Below are 20,642 nucleotides of genomic sequence, written 5' to 3'. Positions count from 1 at the left end.
CTCTGTGACTCATCCTGATTAAAAGGCAAGCCAGAGGATATGGGTAGAAAACCAGACCAAGTCCTGGGCTCAGTTCTATCAGGCAACCACACTGTGGAGCTCCTAGTTTTAGATGAGGAAAGAGAATTAGTCATAGAAATAGCTTCCTTGGCTCTCTGGAAGGAAACCATCTTTTATTGATTCAGGCCCAAAGACAGGCATAGTTGTACACAAGATGGTCTCTTACTAGCTACATCATCAGGGAAACTTTCTGAGTTTTTGTTTCCTCGGTTGCAAAGTGAGAATAACATAATAGCCTACCCGCCACACCAAGGCAATAGCTGAAGAATGGTTCTGAAGGTGCAGGTGGGAGAGAACAAGCCGTATTCAAGGGACCCGTTTCATTTGGATGAAAACCGGCAACAATCCAAATCTCTTCCCCCTCTCCATGGGCATGAGCCATGGGTTTAGAGTTCTGCCTGGAAATATTTGGGATAGAAGGGGAGTGGGAGGAGATCTTAAGTAACTCCCTAGAATAGCATGTGCCACTTGCTTTTATAGGCTGGATAGGATGTGATACATGTGGAAGACAGAACAGTCGTTCACTAAATACAGTAAGATATATTTGGACGGGTAGTTTGAAGACCTTCAGAAGACTGAAATTTCCATTGTAAAGACGACCACTGGAAGCATAATAAAGTGCTTACTACCATCCAGACTGTGCCGAGAGTTTTCTATGTATTACCTCGGTTCATCCATGTGACAGCTCTATAAGGTAGAAATTATTATCATCACCCCTTCCCTCAAATCAGCCAGTAACAGGTTGAGTGAGGAGTTAACCTTCAACCCCAGACAATCAGGTTGCAGAGTCCGTATTCTCAGTCACTATAGGTGGTGAGTTGTAGGAAGTCTTTTCTTCAGCACAGGGGCCAAGCCGACCACTGCTCCCCCTCCTGGCTCTACCCACATAGCACTTGCAGTCCTTACTGCTCATCTACCCATTCAGGTGCCACTCACTTTTTTGTCCAACATGTGTAAGTGTGCATTCTGTATGTCTCAGAAATGAGAGTATGAGCTCTTGAAGGGCAAGAAAGACTGGGTGCAATGGCTAAGACCTGTAATCCCAGCACTTCAGGAGGCTAAGGCAGGAGGATCACTTGAGCCCAGGAGTTCAAGAGCAACCTGAGCAACATAGAAAGACTTCACCTCTACAAAAAAATAAAAACAAAAAAATAGCCGGATGTGGTGGCCCAAGCCTGTGGTCCCAGCTCCTCCAGAGGCTGAGGCAGGGAGAATCACTTGAGCCCAGGAGTTCAAGAACAGCGTGGGAAACATAGAGAGACACCATTTCTGCAAAAGACTTTAAAAAAAAATAGCCAGATGTGGAGGCTCAAGCCTGTGATTCCAGCTACTCCAGAGGCTGAGGCAGAAAGGATCACTTAAACCCAGGAATTTGAAGCTATAGTGAGCCATAATTGTGCTACTGTGCTCCAGCCTGGGCAACAAAGCAAGACCCTGTCTCTTAAAAATAAATAAATAAGTAAATAAAGGGCAAAAAGTAGATGTGTATCTTATAGACATTCCATGATACAGAATACAGGGATGATTCTCACTCCAGAGTAGAATGGAGAAGACCAGGCTTCAAAGGAACCAGAGTGTAAATACCTGTTTTCTCACTAATTAGGACTTTGGGCAAATTATAACCTTCTTAAACTTTTTTTCCTCACCTGTAAAATGAATATAACAACGGAAGTAACTCATAGAGTCAGCTTATAACAGTGCCTGGTACATGGTAAGCACCCAATACATTTTAGCTACCAGTAACAATCCATTCTTCCAGATGGGAACTTTGTCATTGGGTGTCCCTCTCTCAATAGCTTGCCTCTTCCCTTAGTGAGAGGCATAGTTCATCCAGATGATTGTCCTCAGCAAAAGCTGGCATTAGGATCTCTAATCAATTGAACTCCAACAGTTCTCAAAGGGAGAGAGGGTGTCCTGAGGGTGTCTGGAAACGGGGAGGGTGCATATTGGAATGGGGAGGGGCACTGGCATTTAGTGGGTTGAGTGGCCAGGATGTGAAATAACTTTCAATGCTCAGGACTGCCCCACACCGTGAAGAATTTTCCCACCCAAAACACTAATGGTGTTTCCACTGAAAAATACAGACTGCTCGGGAAATGTTTAGAGGTGAAAGACGGCAGACAAAATCATTCCAATGAACAGGTCAAAGAGGCGAGCGACCCCAAATCAGTTAGGAAATCACCAGTACCTCCTTATGGTTTCCGGTGGCTCTGCATGGAAGGGAATCTGACTGGCTGAGGCCAGGGTGTCCTGCAAGGCCTTGCTGACCTCCTGCAGCTGACCCAGGGACAGCCGGCCCACTAGTGGGGTCAGGTCGCAGCCCTGCCACTGGAGTTGCTGCTCTTGCTCCTCTATTTCCCGTCTCAGCTGTTGATCTTTGGCTTCCAGCACAGACATCCTTACTTGGAGAGCTTCGATTTCTTTCTGTAGAGAATGAGGAGACAAGATTTTATCAATTAACCCTGCTCATGGCAAACTGCTCTGAGGATAATGACTCGTTTAAATGAGAATTGGCCATATGCACCAGAACCACAAAGCTCCCCTTCTGAGGCAGGCAGATTTTTGGAGCTTTGCTGAACTGGAAAAATCATGCCAGCTTTATATTTCTAATGAGTTGGCATAAGGAAAAACATTCCCTCCCGAGCATTAAATAACTATGGGGGGTGAGCCAAGAATTTGACTTGGAAGAACCCAGCAGATACATAAATGACTTACTTCATTTCGGATGGACGAGTTAGGACACAGGGCAGGGAGCCTCATGCACCTGAGGTCTGAGCTAAGCAGGTAACCCAGCCACAGACCAAAACAAGAAATGCAAGCAGCCCTTTGTTAGTCTGTCCCCAAACACAAGAATTCAGAGTAGAGAGAAAGGTAAAAATGGCTTCTCAAGTCTACAGGACTGAGAGAAGAATGAGATGCTGCAGATGGTGCCATGCAGTCTAAAGTTCATGAAAATATAAATAAATGTAATTTCTACGAATATAGCAAACTGAAATCCAAATAATCCATAAAATATCATTTAATATTAAGGTCAATTAACTAAACAAGCAGCAGGTAATGAAAACCCATCATGTGCACAGTGTTACAGTAGATCATCATCTCACTGCCCATATGATTCTGAATCAAAAATAAAGCTCTTAATTAACATCTCCCATGTTTTGTGCTGATAAGAGTGCAACTCTCATCCTGGGTGTCTCCTAACCTCTTATTCACGTTCTCTCAGCCCCAAGGTGCATCACCTACAACTTCTACCTCCTGAACCCACTTCAAGTATGGGAGTGGGGAGAAGAATTGGGAGTTACTAAAGAATGTCTACTATCAAGACATTCTAAGAAAAAAGTAATGCCTCAGTGTCCCCAATTGCTCCAAGATTACAGTATTACTGACAAAGTCTCTCAACTAACCTCTCTACCTCCACCTTTGACTTTCTCTACCCTATTCTTTTCTTTTTCTTTTAGTTTTTTTAACTGGTAAAACACACATAGCATAAAATTCACCATCTTGAGCATTTTTAAGTGTAGAGTTCAGTGGCATTAAGTACATTCACATTGTTGTACAACCATCACTGCCCTCATCCACAGAACTCTTTTCATCTTGCAAAACTGAGACTCTGTACCCATTGAAAACTAATTCCCCATTATTCTCTCTTCCTCCAAGTACCTGGGAATCACCATTCTACTTTCTCTATGAATTTTACTCCTCTAGGTAACTCATACAAGTGGAATCACACAGCATTTATCCTTTTGCGACCAGTGTATTTCACTTAGCATAATGTCCTCAAGGTTCAACCATGCTGTAGCGTGTGTCAGAATTTCTTTCCGAGACTGAGTCATATCCCATTACATGTACATACTCCTTTTGTTTATCATTTATCTGTTGATGAGCACTTGAGTTGTTATCACCTTTTGGCTATTGTGAACAATGCTGCTATGAACATGGGTGTGTAAACATCTCTTTGAGTCTGTGCATTCAATTTTTTTGAGACATATATATATATATATATATATATATATATATATCCAGAAGGGGGGGTGGCTGGACCACACAGTGAATCAATTTTTAATCTTTTAAGGAAGCTGCATACTGTTTTCCTATTGTCTTACATCCTATTCCTAATACAGAAGTCAAATTATTTACAATGTGGTCAGATCATGTCACTTCACTGCTTAACACCATCCAATGGTTCCCTGTTGCAATCTGAGAAAAGTCCACATCCTTACAAGGCCCCTTTATCTCTGACTTCCTCCCTAAATCCTCCCCCTCATTTACACTGCTCCAGCCACATGGGCCTCCAGCTGCCCTCTGAACACAAGAGGCCCACTCCCACTCTAGGCCTTCATGTTGATATTCCCCTGCAGGATCCTCTTGCAGAAATTTCTGCAAGGCCTACTCCCTCTCCTCTTTCAACTGTTGGGTCCAATCTCACTTCTCAATGAGTAGACTCCATCCTCCACATCATCTTAGTCTACTCTGTGAAGCTCTTATCACCCTATAACTTACCAGTTGTCTAATAGAGGTTTTATTATGTTTATCACTTATTGTCTATCTCCCCATTCTCACCCCTAGTGGATCAAAAGCTCCCCAGGAATCTCAAGCATTTCAAACAGTATCTGGCACTTAGTGAACCCTCAATAAATGCCTGTTGAATAAATGAATATTCAAGTACCTTTCCCAGGGTGCTTCAAACACTAAGTGCCCAGGGCTAAAATTCTTTTCTGTACACTCTGACTTTCTCAGGAATTGTGTAGACCTTTAATTGGCAAATGTTATTAAAAATCAAAAACTAGATTTCACATTTTCAGCTATCCAAATGTTATAATGATGCACATTGACTATGTAAGTGCTCAGTTAATGGGGGAAATAGTTTCAAATAAATTGCCCCGACTTTTTCCTCCCTTTGCCACCTTACTTTTGCAGTGACCTGGATGGGGCAAATTCAGATAACACGAATACTCTATGGCCGGAGCAGAGATGGGAAGCCTCCAGCCTAAGCCAGGATTTGAACTTGGGTGTTGAAGACTTACGCTTTTCCCATGAAGTCACATTGCTTCTAATCAGTGTGCCCTCATGGCTCCCCACTCATGCTTCACAGCTCCAGGCTCAAGCAGGCATGGACCCTGTTTCAAGATTCCCTGCCTCTGGGGTGCCCTGTCAACTTCCAGAGCTCTGGCTTTAACTCAGTGCTGCACCCAGATTTGTAGCCCCTCGATGATTCTTAGCCAACTTGCATCCTCTGTTCTGGGCCAACCTTGGGCTTCCACGCAGCCGGCTAATCATTCCAGATGTGCCTGCCTTGCTCAGCCCGGACTTACAACTCTGTCTCTTAACAACTGCAGCTCACAGTCTACCATGATAGGAATTTCCATAAAGGATTTTCACAGCACAGATGTCTTTCTGCCTTTCAAAGAAAGCTTCTAAAGGTCAAAATGATAAGAAGTGGCAAGTTGGCCTGGCAGACAAGAAAAGCATATTCAAAAGGTAATGAGGAATATCGAAAACAGGCACAAATGCTGCTGAGCTTTCAACCCTCGTTTGTAATGAGATTCCTACAAGCCCTCTAGTCATTCCCACCATCTCTCCTTTTTGTACTCCCCGGCTTGACAGCCAAGGCTCTAATTGCTACACTCAAGGAAAGCCAAGACCCACTTGGCTGCATTTGGCTTAAATGGATAAGAAAAATGCCGGCTGGGCACGGTGGCTCATGCCTGTAATCCCAGCACTTTGGGAGACTGAGAAAGGAGGATTCTTTGAGCCCAGGAGTTCAAGAGCAGCCTGAGCAACATACTAAGACCTGATATCTACTAAAAATAAAAAAATTTAGCCAGGCATGGGGGTCACACCTGTAGACCCAGCTACTTGAGAGGCTGAGGTGGGAGAATCACCCAGGAGCTCAAGGCTGCAATGAGCTATGATTGTACCACTGCCCTCCAACCTGGGCAATAGAGCAAGACTCTGTCTCAAAGAAAAGAAAAATGCCATCATATTTCTTGAAGATCTTTCACCTGCTCACCTGTAGCTGCTGCTTTTCCTGAAGAAGCCAGTCTCGTCTCGTGATGGACACGTGCAAGCTGTCCTGAGCAGTGGGTTCCAACAGCCTCGGCTCCATTCTCAGTGGGGTGTGGGTGTCATCTCCGCTGGCCCTTAAAACAACACATACCTATTGATACAGGTATGCGGAAGCTGAAATCCTCATGTTGACAAGTATTTTAAGAGTAAGAAACTCCACCAAGTGGCCCCCATCTGTTCTCATACTTAGGAGGGTACTTACCTGTTTTTAGGATGAGCTCCTTAATGTAAGTTTCTACCTTAATTACAATCTCTTGTGATTTGTGCTTTTTCCCCTTAGTCAGAATACTATTATGGGACCTGCACTGTCCGATAAGGTAGCCCCTGGCCACATGTGACACATGGTTAGCCCAAATTAAAATGTGCTAAAAGTGTAAAACACACACCAGATTTTAAGGACTTAGTATGAAAATAAAGAGTACCAAATAACTCATTAGTAATATTTTTAAGTTCATTACATGCTGAGATAATATTTTGGATATATTGAATTAAATGTATTGTTAAAATTAATTTCACCTGTTTCTTATTAATTTGGGGGAAATATAACAAGATCTTTATTCAAATGATTAGGAGTGTTGAATTCACACTCACTACTTCTGAAATTCACCAGTTCCCTTGCCTTTACGGCATCCACCCTTCCTCTGCTCATTTAGAATCTTCCGCTTTGCATTAATGTTTGAGTCACTAGTCAATGAGAAGGTTGTCACTGAGGGTTTCAGAAGATTTTCTCCCACAATCAGCTTTAATCACAGAGAAATACACTTCTTGCAGAGCCCACATCACATTTTTTTTTTTTTAATTCCCAGCACTTATCACAGTGTTGAACTTAATAACATTAGGCCAAGAGTTCTAGAAAATGCAACTGAGCTCCTGGCAGAATTTCACTTGATTAACTTTCTTCTTAATTTTTTTTTTTTTTTTTTTTTTTTTTTAGATAATGTCTTACTGCGACACCCAGGCTGGAAAGCAATGGTGCAATCTCGGCTCACTGTAACCTCAGCTTCCTGGGTTCAAGCAATTCTCCTGCCTCAGCCTCCCGAGTAGCGGGGACTATAGGCGTGTGCCACCATGCCCAGCTAATTTTTGTATTTTTAGTAGAGACAGGGTTTCACCACGTTGGCCAGGCTAGTCTCGAACTCCTGACCTCAAGTGATCCTCCCTCCTCCGCCTCCCAAAGTGCTGGGATTACAGGCATGAGCCATCGCACCTGGCCCTTAATCTTTTTTAATGTGGCTACTAGATCATTTAAAATGATCTAGTATTTTATTGGATAGCTCACACTAGATTTTATTGGATAGCATTGCCTTGGACTATCCAAACAGGGCCAAATTCCAGAGCTGACCTTGATGGAGATTAAAAGGAGGGGTGACTGATTTGCAGATGCTTGGGTGCAAGCTTCTCAGAAAAAAATTGCTAAAAGACTGTCAAAATCACTTAAAATCTTTTAGGCTCCTTCTCTTATTCTTGCCGGAGTTGACATATTCGGTGACAGTGATGCTAGTGAAAATGTGGCACAGGTTTGGGCCTTACGTTGGTGAGCTATCTTTACAGGAGACTTGTTGGTATTTGTCACCAAAGAATGACAAATTCACCCTTAAAACAATCCATTTCTAATGGAATGCAGGTGGGCAGGAAAACAATTTACCCTAAGCAAAATTATGTCAACAATTCAAGGAAGCTATGTCCAGGAAAACACCATCAACTAAAACTAATAGGCGAATGACAAGTTGGGAAAAACATATTGCTACACATATGGCAGAAAAAGATATAATACTGCTAATTTATAAAAATTTATATCAAATTATGAAGGAAAAGACAAGTGCACCCACCAGAAATTCCAAAAAAATGGAATATGGCTGAGCGTGGTGATGCACACCTGTACTTCCAGCTACCTAGGAGGCTGAGACAGAGAACTGCTTGAGCCTAGGAATTTGAGACCAACCTGGGCAACATAGCAAGATCCCCCACCTCAGAAATAAATGAAATGTTAAAGAAAATGATTTTTTTTTTTGTAGGGGGGACGGGGTCTAGCTCTGTTGCCCATGCTGGAGTTCAGTGGCATGATCTTGGCTCACTGCAACCTCTGCCTCCCAGGTTCAAGCGATTCTCCTGCCTCAGCCTCCAAAGTAGCTGGGACTACAGGCACGCACCACCATAGCCAGCTAATTTTTGTACTTTTAGTAGAGACAGGGTTTCACCTTGTTGGCCAGGCTGGTCTCGATCTCCTGACCTCGTGATCCACCCACCTCGGCCTCCCAAAGTACTGGGATTACAGCCATGAGCCAGCAAGCCCAGCCTCCAAAGATAGTTTTAAATGAAAATCCAAACAACATAAAACATCATCTTTCACCTAACAAACTGGCCTGGCAAAGGTTTTCCCAAACCATAAGTCTTTGGTGAGAGTAGGGAATAAGAATGAGACTTAAAATTAAATATAACTTGGGATTCTACATTCCCACATCTAAGTACTGATTGCATGTAAATACTCATAGTTTTACACAAAGATTAGCTAGAAAAATCAGGTTTTTTCTTAGTATCCCAAGACTGAAAATTAGAAAATACTCTAATCGTGCCCCAGCATCAGGACCTCTTAGCAATGCTAAGCAGCCACTAAAATTAGGTCACACAAGAAGATATACTGGCCTGCAAAATGTTCACTATTTATTGCTGTTTTTTCTAAAGCAAGTTTTATGGCAAAAAGTATGAAATGAACCACTGTAAAAATATTAATAACATGTATATAAAATAAAAGAAAAACATTCACCAAAATGCTATCAGCTGTTATCTCTGGGTGGTGGAATCACTTCTTTCCATTGATCTTTCTAAAGTTTCTATAGTGAGTATGTATCATTTTTACAACTGTAACATAAAATGTTTGCCAACACACACTAAGTAGCTACACTTTTGATTTAAATATTTTAACATACCAATTAGTCTTGTAGCTCTTGAACATGTCTGTGTTTTAAACAAAGCTCATCAATAACATCACCTTCAAGGTCATCCTCCCTTGCAGAGGAGCAGATATCTGTAGCTTCTGACACTTGGAGGCATAAACTCAGCATCCTAAACAGGCCAAATTAAACCTATCCCCTCCTTCGGCAGCATCTCCCACACAGCTAGATCTTGTCTGCCACCTTTGTACTTATTTCAGGGCTCAATGAGGAGAAGCGTGAAGCTGCATGTTCTTATTTATATATTAACACAGGGTCGCGCTGCCTCCGCATTTCTTAGAAAAGAAAATGAGTAACTGATCCTAATATATGTTGTGCTATGTTTGTCTCCTTTTACTCCTACCCTATTTCATTCATTCATTCAGAAAAAGAAAAAACATTACTGAGCTTGCCTGGTATGTACGATGGATTATGCTTGGCTCTGGGGACACAATGGTAAACAGTTCTTGGTTCTTCCATGGAGCAGGAGAGACAAATGCATCAACAGAAAAATTACAAAGCAATGAAGAAATGGGCAATTGCAAGGCATGGACCAATAATGGTAGACTTTAAAGCTGGGGGAGACTCTTCCCCCTTGCTAAGTCTTAACTTGACACTTACAAAATAAGTGAACCAACCAACCATGGTGCAATGAAGCAGGCTTCATATATTTAGAAACAATACTAGAAAATGTGTCACCTCAGTTTTTCTAACTTAGAAAACAGCGGTTACAGAAGAAGGAACCTTGCTTTTGTTCCTAAGTCTACCAAAAAGATCAGATTCTCTGAATAATCTTAAAGGTCACTTATTGTAACATATGATGCAATTTAGAAATCTATTCTTTGTTTCATGTGCTTAAAAGCAAATAACAGCAGCAGCAAGAAAAATGTTTAAACTGATAATGATAAAATAAAGTACTATGAATCAAGAATGTACTGTTCACCAGATGTTATCTTTTGATCACATTCGCTTCTCATTACAGACCTAAGATGAAGATGCTATTATACCAGTTTTGCTGATGAGGAAACCGAGTCCTGGGGGGTCAGGGTCTAGCCCATTGCCATGCAGACAGCAAGAAGCAGAATTTAGGAGTCAGTGCAGATCAGGCTGAGTCCCAGGTTCCTGCTCTTTCCCAGATACCACAGGCCATTAGGTTCTCAGCAAGCCCAGGAACTTCCATCTCCCCTGCCTTCCAGTCACATCCACACATACCCATTGTTTGAGTCCTCTTGCTGGCTATCAGCAGGGCAGTGCAACGTGGAGAGTGCACAGCATGTGGAGGTGGAGGCCACCCTTTGGGTCTTGGTTCTGCCTTTTTCACGCTGTGTCACTGCGCTTACCTAATCTCTCTGAACCTTACCTTCTTTGTTTTTAAAATGAGAATGACAGTGATGATGATAACAAGAATGGCTTCCCTGTGGAGCGAACTATGGGGAACAAATTGACTTGATAAATGACCACTGAGCATCTACTGTATACAGACCCCACCCTCACCCTGGGGCTGTTTGGGGATGGAGACAGAACACCTCCATCCTCAAGAAGCTTGCTGTTGATCTCCCCAGCATCTCAATGTTTGCATCGGGAAAATGAACACTGTACTCATGTCCAAAGCACCCATTTTCTATACAGAGTAAGAAAGATGAAAGATGTGGGCCAGGCATGGTAGCATAGGCCTGTAATCCCAGTACTTTGGGAGGCCGAGGCAGGAGGATCACTTGAGCCCAGGAGTTCTAGTCCAGCCTGGGCAAGACAGTGAGACCTTATCTCTACAAAAAAAAAAAAACTAAAACTTAGGCACAGTGGCACGTGCCTGTAGTCCCAGCTACTCGGGAGGCTGAAGTGGCAGGATCACTTGAGCCCAGGAGTTAGAGGCTGCAGTGAGCTATGATCATGCTGCTGCACCCCAGCCTAGGCAACAGGGCAATCAATACCAAGAAAGAAAGGAAAGGAAGGAAGGCAGGAAGGCAGGAAAGGCAGGCAGGCAGGCAAGGGAAGGGAAAAGAAAGAAGAAAGAAGAAAGAAGAAAGAAGGAAGAAGGGAAGGAAGGAAGGAAGGACGGATGGAAGGACGGACGGAAGGGAAAGAGAGAGAGAGAGAAAGAAAGAAAAAGAAAGAAAGAAAGAAAGAAAGAAAGAAAGAAAGAAAGAAAGAAAAGAAAGGAAAGAAAGAAAGAAGAAAAAAGAAAGAAAAAAAGATAAAATGTGTCTGAGGATATTTACATGCATCAGAAGAAATGTCTGGAACAAAACCATCCTACTACTATCAGCTACTGATGTCTGTGGGAACGAAACACACTTCCTCCTCCGGGCTCCAGAGTCTCAGCCTGTTTGCACAGTTCCTGGTTCCTGACTGTGAACCTGGAGGGAAGGGATTGAGCTCATCTCATGGTGAGGACCCCAGTGCCCAGCACTTAGTAGGGGCTTGGCAAATATTTATAGAATGATTCAATGAGTCTGTGTCCTAGAAAATCCAGAAGTCATTTATATTCACTTTTCTGTTGCATTGGATCATTTCTTTGCACTAATTTATTCCCCAATTTGCTCTGCTTATGCTAATAGTATGAGTTTCTTGAATTTCCTAAATAGATACCATCTGGGTCAGGATGAGAGTCATTGAAGGAAATCAACACAGAATTGAAAATTAGCTACAGAGGAGCTACAGGTGGGTAACTGGGAATTCTCTATATTATCATTAATCACATTCATTACTTAATCCATAAGAAAATCCCCTGTGATTAACCAAAACTCCTCTGTCTGTCTCTCATATTCTTACTCCAGGTAGAGAAAGGGATCCACAGATGGTTGAGTGATGGCCCCAGGACACACTGTAGCTCAGTAATGAAGCAAGGGACAGGCTTCCGTCTTTCAAATCTTCTGTCCTCTGAGTCAGGCTTCCTCTCTGTTCTGCAATGTTGTCCCTTTTACATTTAATAATTCTCAATGTGTAATCCCTGATGTCACTGCAAATTAGCATTGCTGCTGTAAACTAATCAGTATGCAAAATGAGCAAATCCCTCAGGGGCAAGAATTAAAAACATGCAGGGTAGAATGTTAGAACAGCACTCAGTGCCAATGGGGATGCAGATGTCCAAGATCACACCCAGAACCCACAGTTTCATACAGGTCTCCATCGGCACCACCCCAGTACTGGAAAAATCTTGGCCTTTTCCATCAATAATTTAAAGGAGGATAAAATTCATTCATAAAATAAGATCCTACATCACAGAAAAAATTAGCTCCAAACTGCACAGGAAAAATGTTTTCATTCCATTGATAATTTTTACCATGTGACTGTTTGAATGCATATTTCAGGAATATTGAAAAAATAATGAAGAAATCGTCTAGGTGTCTGTGGTTCCTGTGCCAGCTTGTTAAGGGGTGCATGCCTGTGATGAGCCTACATTGCCACCTCCTTCCCAGCCCAGCACTCAGGCCCCCTGGGCCCTCTAGTGCCCTTGGCATTGCTCGAGAGGCCACCTTCAGAAGACTTTGCAAGTGAGAATGTTGACGGGGCAAGGAGAAGCCAGGAAATCCACCTGTGAGAAAATCCTGCACCAGAACTGCTCATGACAGTGCTGTGGTTTATGCATCTTCACATGTAACACAGGAGGTCCTTCTCTGAGACCCTAATGTTGTTAGAGTACCAGAAAAATTGCTTTGTGCCACTGCTGGAATCGCAGAATTTTGGTCTCAGAAAGGACCAAAACTATCAAGGCCAGTGTTCTCATTGTCACAGTTAGAAAAATGCAGTCCTGAGGGAGTGCCACCTTTCAGATGACTATTTCTGGCAACAAGAGTTGGGTACGACTCTTCTGATTAAGGTTGCTAATCGCTGCTCCCTACTGATGACTATCCTATCAAATTTATGTCACATGGCTTGTGTGTCCCATCTCTCCCTCTTTGGGAAGATGGTGATAAAGAAGGAGTTTGGGCCAGTCATAGAACCAGTGAAGTGCACTTTATACCTAGAAATAGCTTTGCTCATCCAATAAACGATGCCCTAAATTACCAAGGCCATTCTGAGAGCACAAAAGAATGTTGTAAAATTGCCAGAGACAATACAGGTAACTTTATAATTCTTCCATATATATATGATTTGGGTCTAAAAAGTAAGGAGCATGGAGAAGTCACATTCCTTGGGAAACTGACTTTTGCTGCTTTATACAGTCTTATCCCACTCATAGAAATGACCACCCGGCAAGAGAGACACATGAATATTTATTTGGGTTCATAATAGTTATGCCTGATGCCACTGGCCTCAGGACAGACTTCAGTTGAGTTTGAACAAAGAGGGTGATATGGAAGACCTTTATTTGGGAGCTTTTATTTATAATCCTGTAGTTCCAAAACAAGTTCTGAGAAGTCCTCTGTGGCTCACAACCCATTTTTCCCCTCTTATCCTTTCTCCCTTCTCTTATTGAGGCCATGACTAAGGGTCTGGAGTTGGTCTCTTGGGAGTGGGACACAGGGCACGCCACTGTCTCTTGTGGTTCCCCATCTCCTGATCTGATTTGGGGTTCAGAAATATATCCTGGTTTGTTGGTAATAACAAATATTTTTTTCTTAGCAATGAGATCTTGCTCTGTCAGCCAGGCTGGAGTGCAGTGGTGTAATCATAGCTTGCTACAGCCCCAAACTCCTGAGTTCAAGCAATCCTCCTGACTTAGCTTTCCAAGTAGATAGGACTATAGGTATGCACTACCGCATTTGGCTAGTTTATTATTATTTTTTTTTAGAGATGGGGTCTCACTATGTTGCCCAGGCTTATCTCAAACTCTTGGTCTCAAGCAATCCTCCTGCCTCAGCCTACCAAACTGCTGGGATTACAGGTGTGAGCCACCATGTCCAGCCAGTAATGATAATTTTCATGTTGTATCATAGCCATCTCAATTTATATCCTGGGTAAAATGTGTCTGTAACAGTTATTTTCTGGTCTCATACAGTGTATCTTGATTCCAATCTCAAGGGCTTAGAGCCGACCATCACTGAATTCTGTGACACTGAATGCTGTGCTAGTCCCTACATGACAACCAAAGGGAAATAAAGAATCATGTGTTTCAAAGGCAATTGAGGAGCAATTGGTCAGAGGAAGAATGACTCTGTCCAAAAGCATCATGGTGCTGCACAACATTCATCTTCTCCGTTCCCATCTCAAACGAAGTATGCTAGTGGGAAATATGTGGACAGGCAAACTGGGGCTCTGCCTTGATAAGCCCCACTGGAAAACCATGATACACCTTTGTTTTAAACTTTGTTATATTTTGTTCACTTGAGTTTGAGGTTACCCACTGGGAAAAGGTCTTTGATAAAGGACATTTTGTGTGTACATGCATACAAACACATACATGCACACACACAATTTCGGTTACAAATAGGACCAGTTTTCATGTACATAGATCCAGTGGAAAAATGCACAGGGTGTATAGTTAGAGAAATGCAATGTATTCATGAGAAAATTATCTTCCAAATGTGTGATGATAGTAGGCCAACTCTCTCTCTTAGGAGAAAGGAAAAATAACTTTCCTTTGATTGGGTGGAAGACACAGTAGGAACAGATGCCTCTCTCTTTTCTTCTGATCCCCGTTGTCACAGGATATTGAGGTAGAAATTTCCTGTTGCTCCAGAGTTGGAAACTAAAGAACGTAGACCTAAATGCTCTGCATTCCGAAGCTCTGATGACGGAGTAGGGCGTCCTACCCCTGGGGCTGCTCAACCAGCACCTCTGCAATCAACCACCACTCTCAATATCCACCCACCTGTTGGCCATGTAGGAAATGGAGTCTTCATGACAGACGTGTTTTTCTCCCCTACCCCATGTTTTGCCTGTCCAAACCCAGCCCGTATGGGAGTAAACTCTTCTACTCAAACCCAGTGGAAAAAAAAAAATCCACTAGATTCACTCATAAAGATTGGGGGTGCCCTGCAAGAAGGAAGACTGACATCTAATACTCCAACGTGGATATCTGTCTATATTTAGGTTCTCTTAACAGCAGAGCCTGAGACAGGGACTTGAGTACAGGTTGTTTTTTGAAGAAGTGATTCCCAAGAAACTAGAGTGAGAAGGAGGAAAATTCAATAAAAGGTTCATTGTGGAGCTGGTCACCACATGGGCAAATGGAACCCAATGGCCAAAAGGTTCCTAGTAGTAGGAACCTTCTAGAAAAGGAAAAAAAAAAAAAAAAAAAAGCATGGAGCATGCCTTATCCACCCCCACCCCTCCTTACACAGGTGCTGAGAACACCTGTGCAGACAGGCCTGATAAACCCGTTGGGTGCCTGAGTGAAAGCCGACAGTGAGCATGGTTCCCAGTTGTGCAGGGAATCGGAGGGAGGCCAAGGGATCGGGACACAGGGCACCCACACTGTCCGCTGCAGCATTGTTTAAGCAACTCACTTCTCATGTGTCAGTGCCCCGTAAACCAGGGATAAAGGAATTAGAGAGACCTAACAGGGCAGAGAGGGTCTATTATATGGTGGTCTGAGCATACACCATTTGTTGTGGCAAAGATGCATTAACTTCCCACAGGAATCAAGAGGACATCACAAAAGTTATTCCTCCAGCAAGCAAATCCGTTGGGCCAGAGGACCCCACAGAAGAGGGGTCAAATGATTTGAGTACCGATATCTGCCCTCAGAGGAACCTGGTTAACCCCTGAAGATAGTTAAAACTCTCTTGGCTGCTGGCAAGATCCGAACACCCAGGGTGCTCTTCTACACGAGTTCAGAGGATTAAACAGTGTTTCTCAAAAGCTGAATTAAATTGTGATTTTTAAGAACAAAGTGACAACAAAAATAATAAAACACAAAGTATCTGACTGTATCTGGATGTTTACAGCTTCTTAAATCTTATCCTAAACTAAATTTTCTTAACCTGGGAACCAAAGACCCTCTAAGGAGTGAACGAATAACTCAGGAGACCTGTGATTCTCCTGAAAATATACTCAATAGTTTGCATATATGTACATGTGCATGTATGTACGTGGTTTTGCTATAGAGGAAGTCCATAGCTTTCATCAGCTTCTCAAAATAAATAAATACTTGATCCCAAAAAGGTTAGCAGGCACTTATTTGCGTTATTAATTAGTATTTAAAATTGTTCATGTTGATACAACTATTTTATTTCTACAGGAAAAGCACCACTCATTCAAAAACATTATATTTCCCCCTTGACTCAGAGAGCCTGTGAGAGCGGTTTCTGTCCAGGCTCTGGGCTGTGTGGGCTTCAGCCTGACACCATCGCCCCCTGGTGGTCACTGTGAAAACTGCAGTGGGTAGCTGGCACACTGAAAGGCAGGTTTTAAAAAATTATTAGTAACTAGGTAATTGTGTTAATATGCATTAGAAGAATTTCAGAAAGTTAATTTCAACTCATTATTTTCTAGTTATGGTAATAATAAGACAGGTGGATTTAGCAAAACAAAAGCCAAGATAAAACATAAATAACTGAACTTTAGAAACCAGCGATCTAATTTAACCCCCTCATTTTCTGATGAAGGGAGTGGAGTTTGGAGAGGTTCGACAACTACACCAAGCCATATTCAGTTGGTTGGTGGAAGAGAAAGGACCAGAAATGACCTCCTATCAAGGTTCTGTCAAGATTCTGTGCAACTCCTTCTTGCTGGCAACTCTCTCTCTTTCTCTCGATATTCACATACACGTTTGTGAACCTATATATAGCTACATATGCATATATGTCACATTCACACATTCAATGAATACAGAATACAGATTACAGGCCAGACACTACTCTAGTCTCTAAAAATACAAAGATAAATATAATACAGTCTTGTCCTCAAAGAGCTTATCATCTGTCAGAGTAAACAGATATTCAAGAAACAGATTTAAGATCTAAGCAGAAGTGAAGTCATTCAAGGTATGCTGTCATTCAAGGTGGAGGCAGTGTGACTGACGAGCAGAGCTTTGCAAGGATATTAGTTTCACTAAGTCTGGAAGAATGGGCAATAGTTGGTAACAACAATGGGGCATGAGCAAGATCATAGAATCTAGAAACATTCAGAACATGGGGGTAACATATAATACTTCAGTAAGTGTCTATTGCAGATGCTGGTAATGTCTAGTTAAATGCTGGGCAGCTGGGCAGGGGCTGGATTGTGAAGACTTTTAATGTCATGCTAAGCAACATGAATTTTATCCTGCAAGCAATGGGGAGCCATTGAGCATAATGTGATACTTCTATCATGGCCTTGTGGAAGATGAATGAGAGGCGGTAATAATGGAACCAGAAATAGCAGCAAGGAGACCACTGCAATAATCCAGATTTAAAATGTTAAAGACCAGAACTAAGGCATTGACGTGCAGGTGAGACAAGTGAGTGGAAATGAGAGAGACAGACAGTGGACACAACAGGATTTGGTGACCAATGACTGTGGGGAGGGATGAAAAGGGAGGATCCAGAGATGCCTCAGAGTCCTTGCTTGGGTAATTGGGTAAATGGCAGTGAAAGTCACTCAGACTGGGGATATAGGAGAAGGAACTGAATGGGGAGAACAATGGCAAATTTAGTTTAAAAGATAGCAAACTTAGTAAAAGGCAAGGATAAAGAGATAGTAATGTTAAGGATAAAAAGATACCAAATTTAGTAAAAATAAGGGATATGCTCAATAGAAAACTGAATTGTGGATTGGAATTCTGGAGATAAATCAGGGCTAGAGATAGAAATTTGGGAAAAAATAGTATAGAAACAATATCTGAAGCCTCAGAGCATTTGAGACCACCGAGAAAGAAGATACAAAGTGAGAAGAGAGAAAAAGCTAGAACAGAAGACAGAAGAACAACAATATTAAAGAGAAAGGGGCCGGGCACGGTGGTGCATGCCTGTAATCCCAACACTTCAGGAGCCCAAGGTGGAAGAATTGCTTAAGCCCAGGAGTTTGAGACCACCCTGGCCAACAGAGTGAGACTCTGTCTCAAAAAAAAAAAAAAAATTAAGAAGAAAGGGAGAGAAGGAGCTCATAAGACATTAAGAAGAACGGCCAGAAATGTAGCAAGAAGACCAGGAAGGGTGAAATCATGAAAGCCAAGGGAAATGGGAGTTTTAAGAATGAATTTATTAAAAATTCTAGACACTGCCATGATACATAGCAGAATAAGAATTGAAAAATGTCTTTTAAATTTAGCAAATAGAAAGTCATTGCTGACGTTGGTAGAGATTTGAGGAGTAATAGAGATAGAAATCAGGTCACAGTGAGCTCAAAAAGTGAATGGAACATAAAAGCACAGTATACAGACAACTCCTGTGAGGAAAAGGAAAGAGGATGATAGTTCATAAAGTAAGCCAACAGTTAATATTGGCTTGGTAAATGTTTAATAAAGACCTATACTTTTCTGGGGGCCTTATTAGGTCAAACCCCACAAAATGTTTGACAGGTTTCAAACAGTCAAATGTAAGAGATGTCCTTATGGTGTAACCTAATATAATTAAGAATGCATGACACTGGCTTCTAGTTAATCATATTCTATCAAAAACTTAGGCAAGACCACAATAAAAGTATTACTCTCTGCTATGGTTTGGATCTGTGTCCCCACCCAAATCTCATGTTGAATTGTAATCCCCAGTGTTGGAGGTGGGTCCTGGTGGGAGGTGATTGAATCATGGGGATGGATCTTTCATGAATGTTTAGCACCATCCCCTGGTGTTCTCGTGATAGAGTTCTCACAAGGTCTGGTTGTTTAAAAGTGAGTAATACCTCCCATTTCTCTCTCTCTTGCTGCTCCAGACATGTGATATGCTAGCTCCCCCTTCACCTTCTGCCATGATTGTAAGTTTCCTAAGGGCTCCCCAGAAGCCACAGCAAATGCCAGATCATGCTTCCTGTACATCCTGCAGAACTGTGAGCCAATTAAGCCTCTTTTCTTTATAAATTACCCAGTCTTGGGTATTTTTATAATAATGTGAAAATGGACTAATACAGAAAATTGGTACCAAGAAGTGGGGCACTGCTATAAAGATACCTGAAAATGTGGAACTGGCTTTGGAATTGGGTAATGGGCTGAGGTTGGAAGAGTGTGGGTGGCTCAGAAGAAGACACGAAGATGAGGAAAAGTTTGGAAATGCCTAGAAACTGATTGAATGGTTATGACCAAAACGCTGGTAGTGATATGAACAGTGAAAGCCAGGCTGACGAGGTCTCAGATGGAAATGAGAAACTTATTGGGAACTGGAGTAAAGGTCAATTTTGTTATTGCTTAGCAAAGAACTTGGCTGCATTGTGCCCCTGCCCTAGGGAATCTGTGGATCATTGAACTTGAGATTAATGATTTAGGGTATCTGGTGGAAGAAATTTCTAAGCAGCAAAGCATTCAAGATGTGGCCTGGCTGCTTCTAAAACCTATTCTCATATGCATGAGCAAAGAAATGACCTAAAGTTGGAACTTATATTTAAAGAGGAAACAAAGCATAAAAGTTTGGAAAATTTGCAGCTTGGCCATGTGGTAGAAAAGAAAAGCCCATTTTCGAGGGAGGAATTCAAGCAGGCTGCAAAAATTTGCATAAGTAAAAAGGAGCTGAGTGCTAATAGCCAAGACAATGGGGAAAAGGCCTCAGAGGCATTTCAGAGACCTTCATGGCAGCCCCTCCCCTCACAGGCTTGGAGGCCTAGGAGGACAGAATGGTTTCATGGGCCAGCACCAGGGCCCCACTGCTCTGCACAGCCTCAGGACACTGCTCCCCACACTGCTGTCAGTTTTTCCAACTCCAGCCATGGCTCAAAGGAGTCCAGATACAGCTTGGACTACTGCTTCTGAGGGTGCAAGCTATAAGCCTTGGCAATTTCTACATGGTATTAAGCCTGCAGGTGCACAGAGTGCAAGAGTTGAGGCTTGGGAACCTCTGCCTAGGTTTCAGAGGATGTATGTATGGAAAAGTTTGGTTGTCTGCTGCAGGGCAGGACCCCTCATGGAGAACCATTACTAGGGTAATATGGAGGGGGAATGTGGGGTTGGAACCCCACACAAAGTCCCCACTGGGGCACAGCCTAGTGGGGCTGTGAGAAGGGGGCCACCATCCTGCAGACCCCGGAATGGTAGATCCACTGGCAGCTTGCATCCTCAGCATGGAAAAGCTGCAGGCACTCAACTCCAGCCTGTGAGAGCAGCTGCAGGGTCTGAACCCTGCAAAGCCACAAGGACAGGGCTGCCCAAGGTTATGGGAGCCCACTCCTTGCACCAGTGTGCTCTGGATGTGAGACATGGAGTCAAAAGGAGATTATTTTGGAGCTTTAAGATTTAATGACTGCCCTACTGGGTTTCAATTTGCATGGGGCCTATAGCCCCTTTCTTTTGACCAGTTTCTCTCTTTTGGAACAGGTGTATTAACCCAATGTCTATATCTTGGAAGTAACTAACTGTTTTTATATTTTACACACTCTCACAGGCAGAAGTGACTAGCCTTGTCTCAGGTGAGACTTTGGACTTTTGAGTTAATGCTGGAAATGATTTAAGACTTTGGGGGACTATTGGGAAGGGATGATTGTAGTTTGCAATGTGAGAAAAACATGACATTTGGGGAGAACATGGGTGGAATGATATGGTTTCGATCTGTGTCCCCACCCAAATCTCATGTCAAATTG

General features: G+C 42.6%; 1 protein-coding gene across 1 annotated transcript in view; it reads right to left on the bottom strand.

Annotated features, from left to right (window-relative positions):
* DISC1 (DISC1 scaffold protein) overlaps positions 1-20,642 on the bottom strand; it is a 378,435-nt gene that overhangs the window by 226,133 nt on the left and 131,660 nt on the right. Inside the window, exons 5-6 of the mRNA XM_032136495.2 lie at positions 6,071-6,200; positions 2,249-2,484 (exon numbers count right to left, since the gene is read on the bottom strand). Of these exons, the coding sequence (XP_031992386.2) occupies positions 2,249-2,484; positions 6,071-6,200 (366 nt within the window). The remainder of the gene's footprint in view (positions 1-2,248; positions 2,485-6,070; positions 6,201-20,642) is intronic.

This window comes from Hylobates moloch, unplaced genomic scaffold, assembly GCF_009828535.3.
Source record: "Hylobates moloch isolate HMO894 unplaced genomic scaffold, HMol_V3 SCAFFOLD_18, whole genome shotgun sequence".
NCBI classification, from domain to species: Eukaryota; Metazoa; Chordata; class Mammalia; order Primates; family Hylobatidae; genus Hylobates; species Hylobates moloch.
This window is presented reverse-complemented; position numbering and strand designations above follow the sequence as displayed.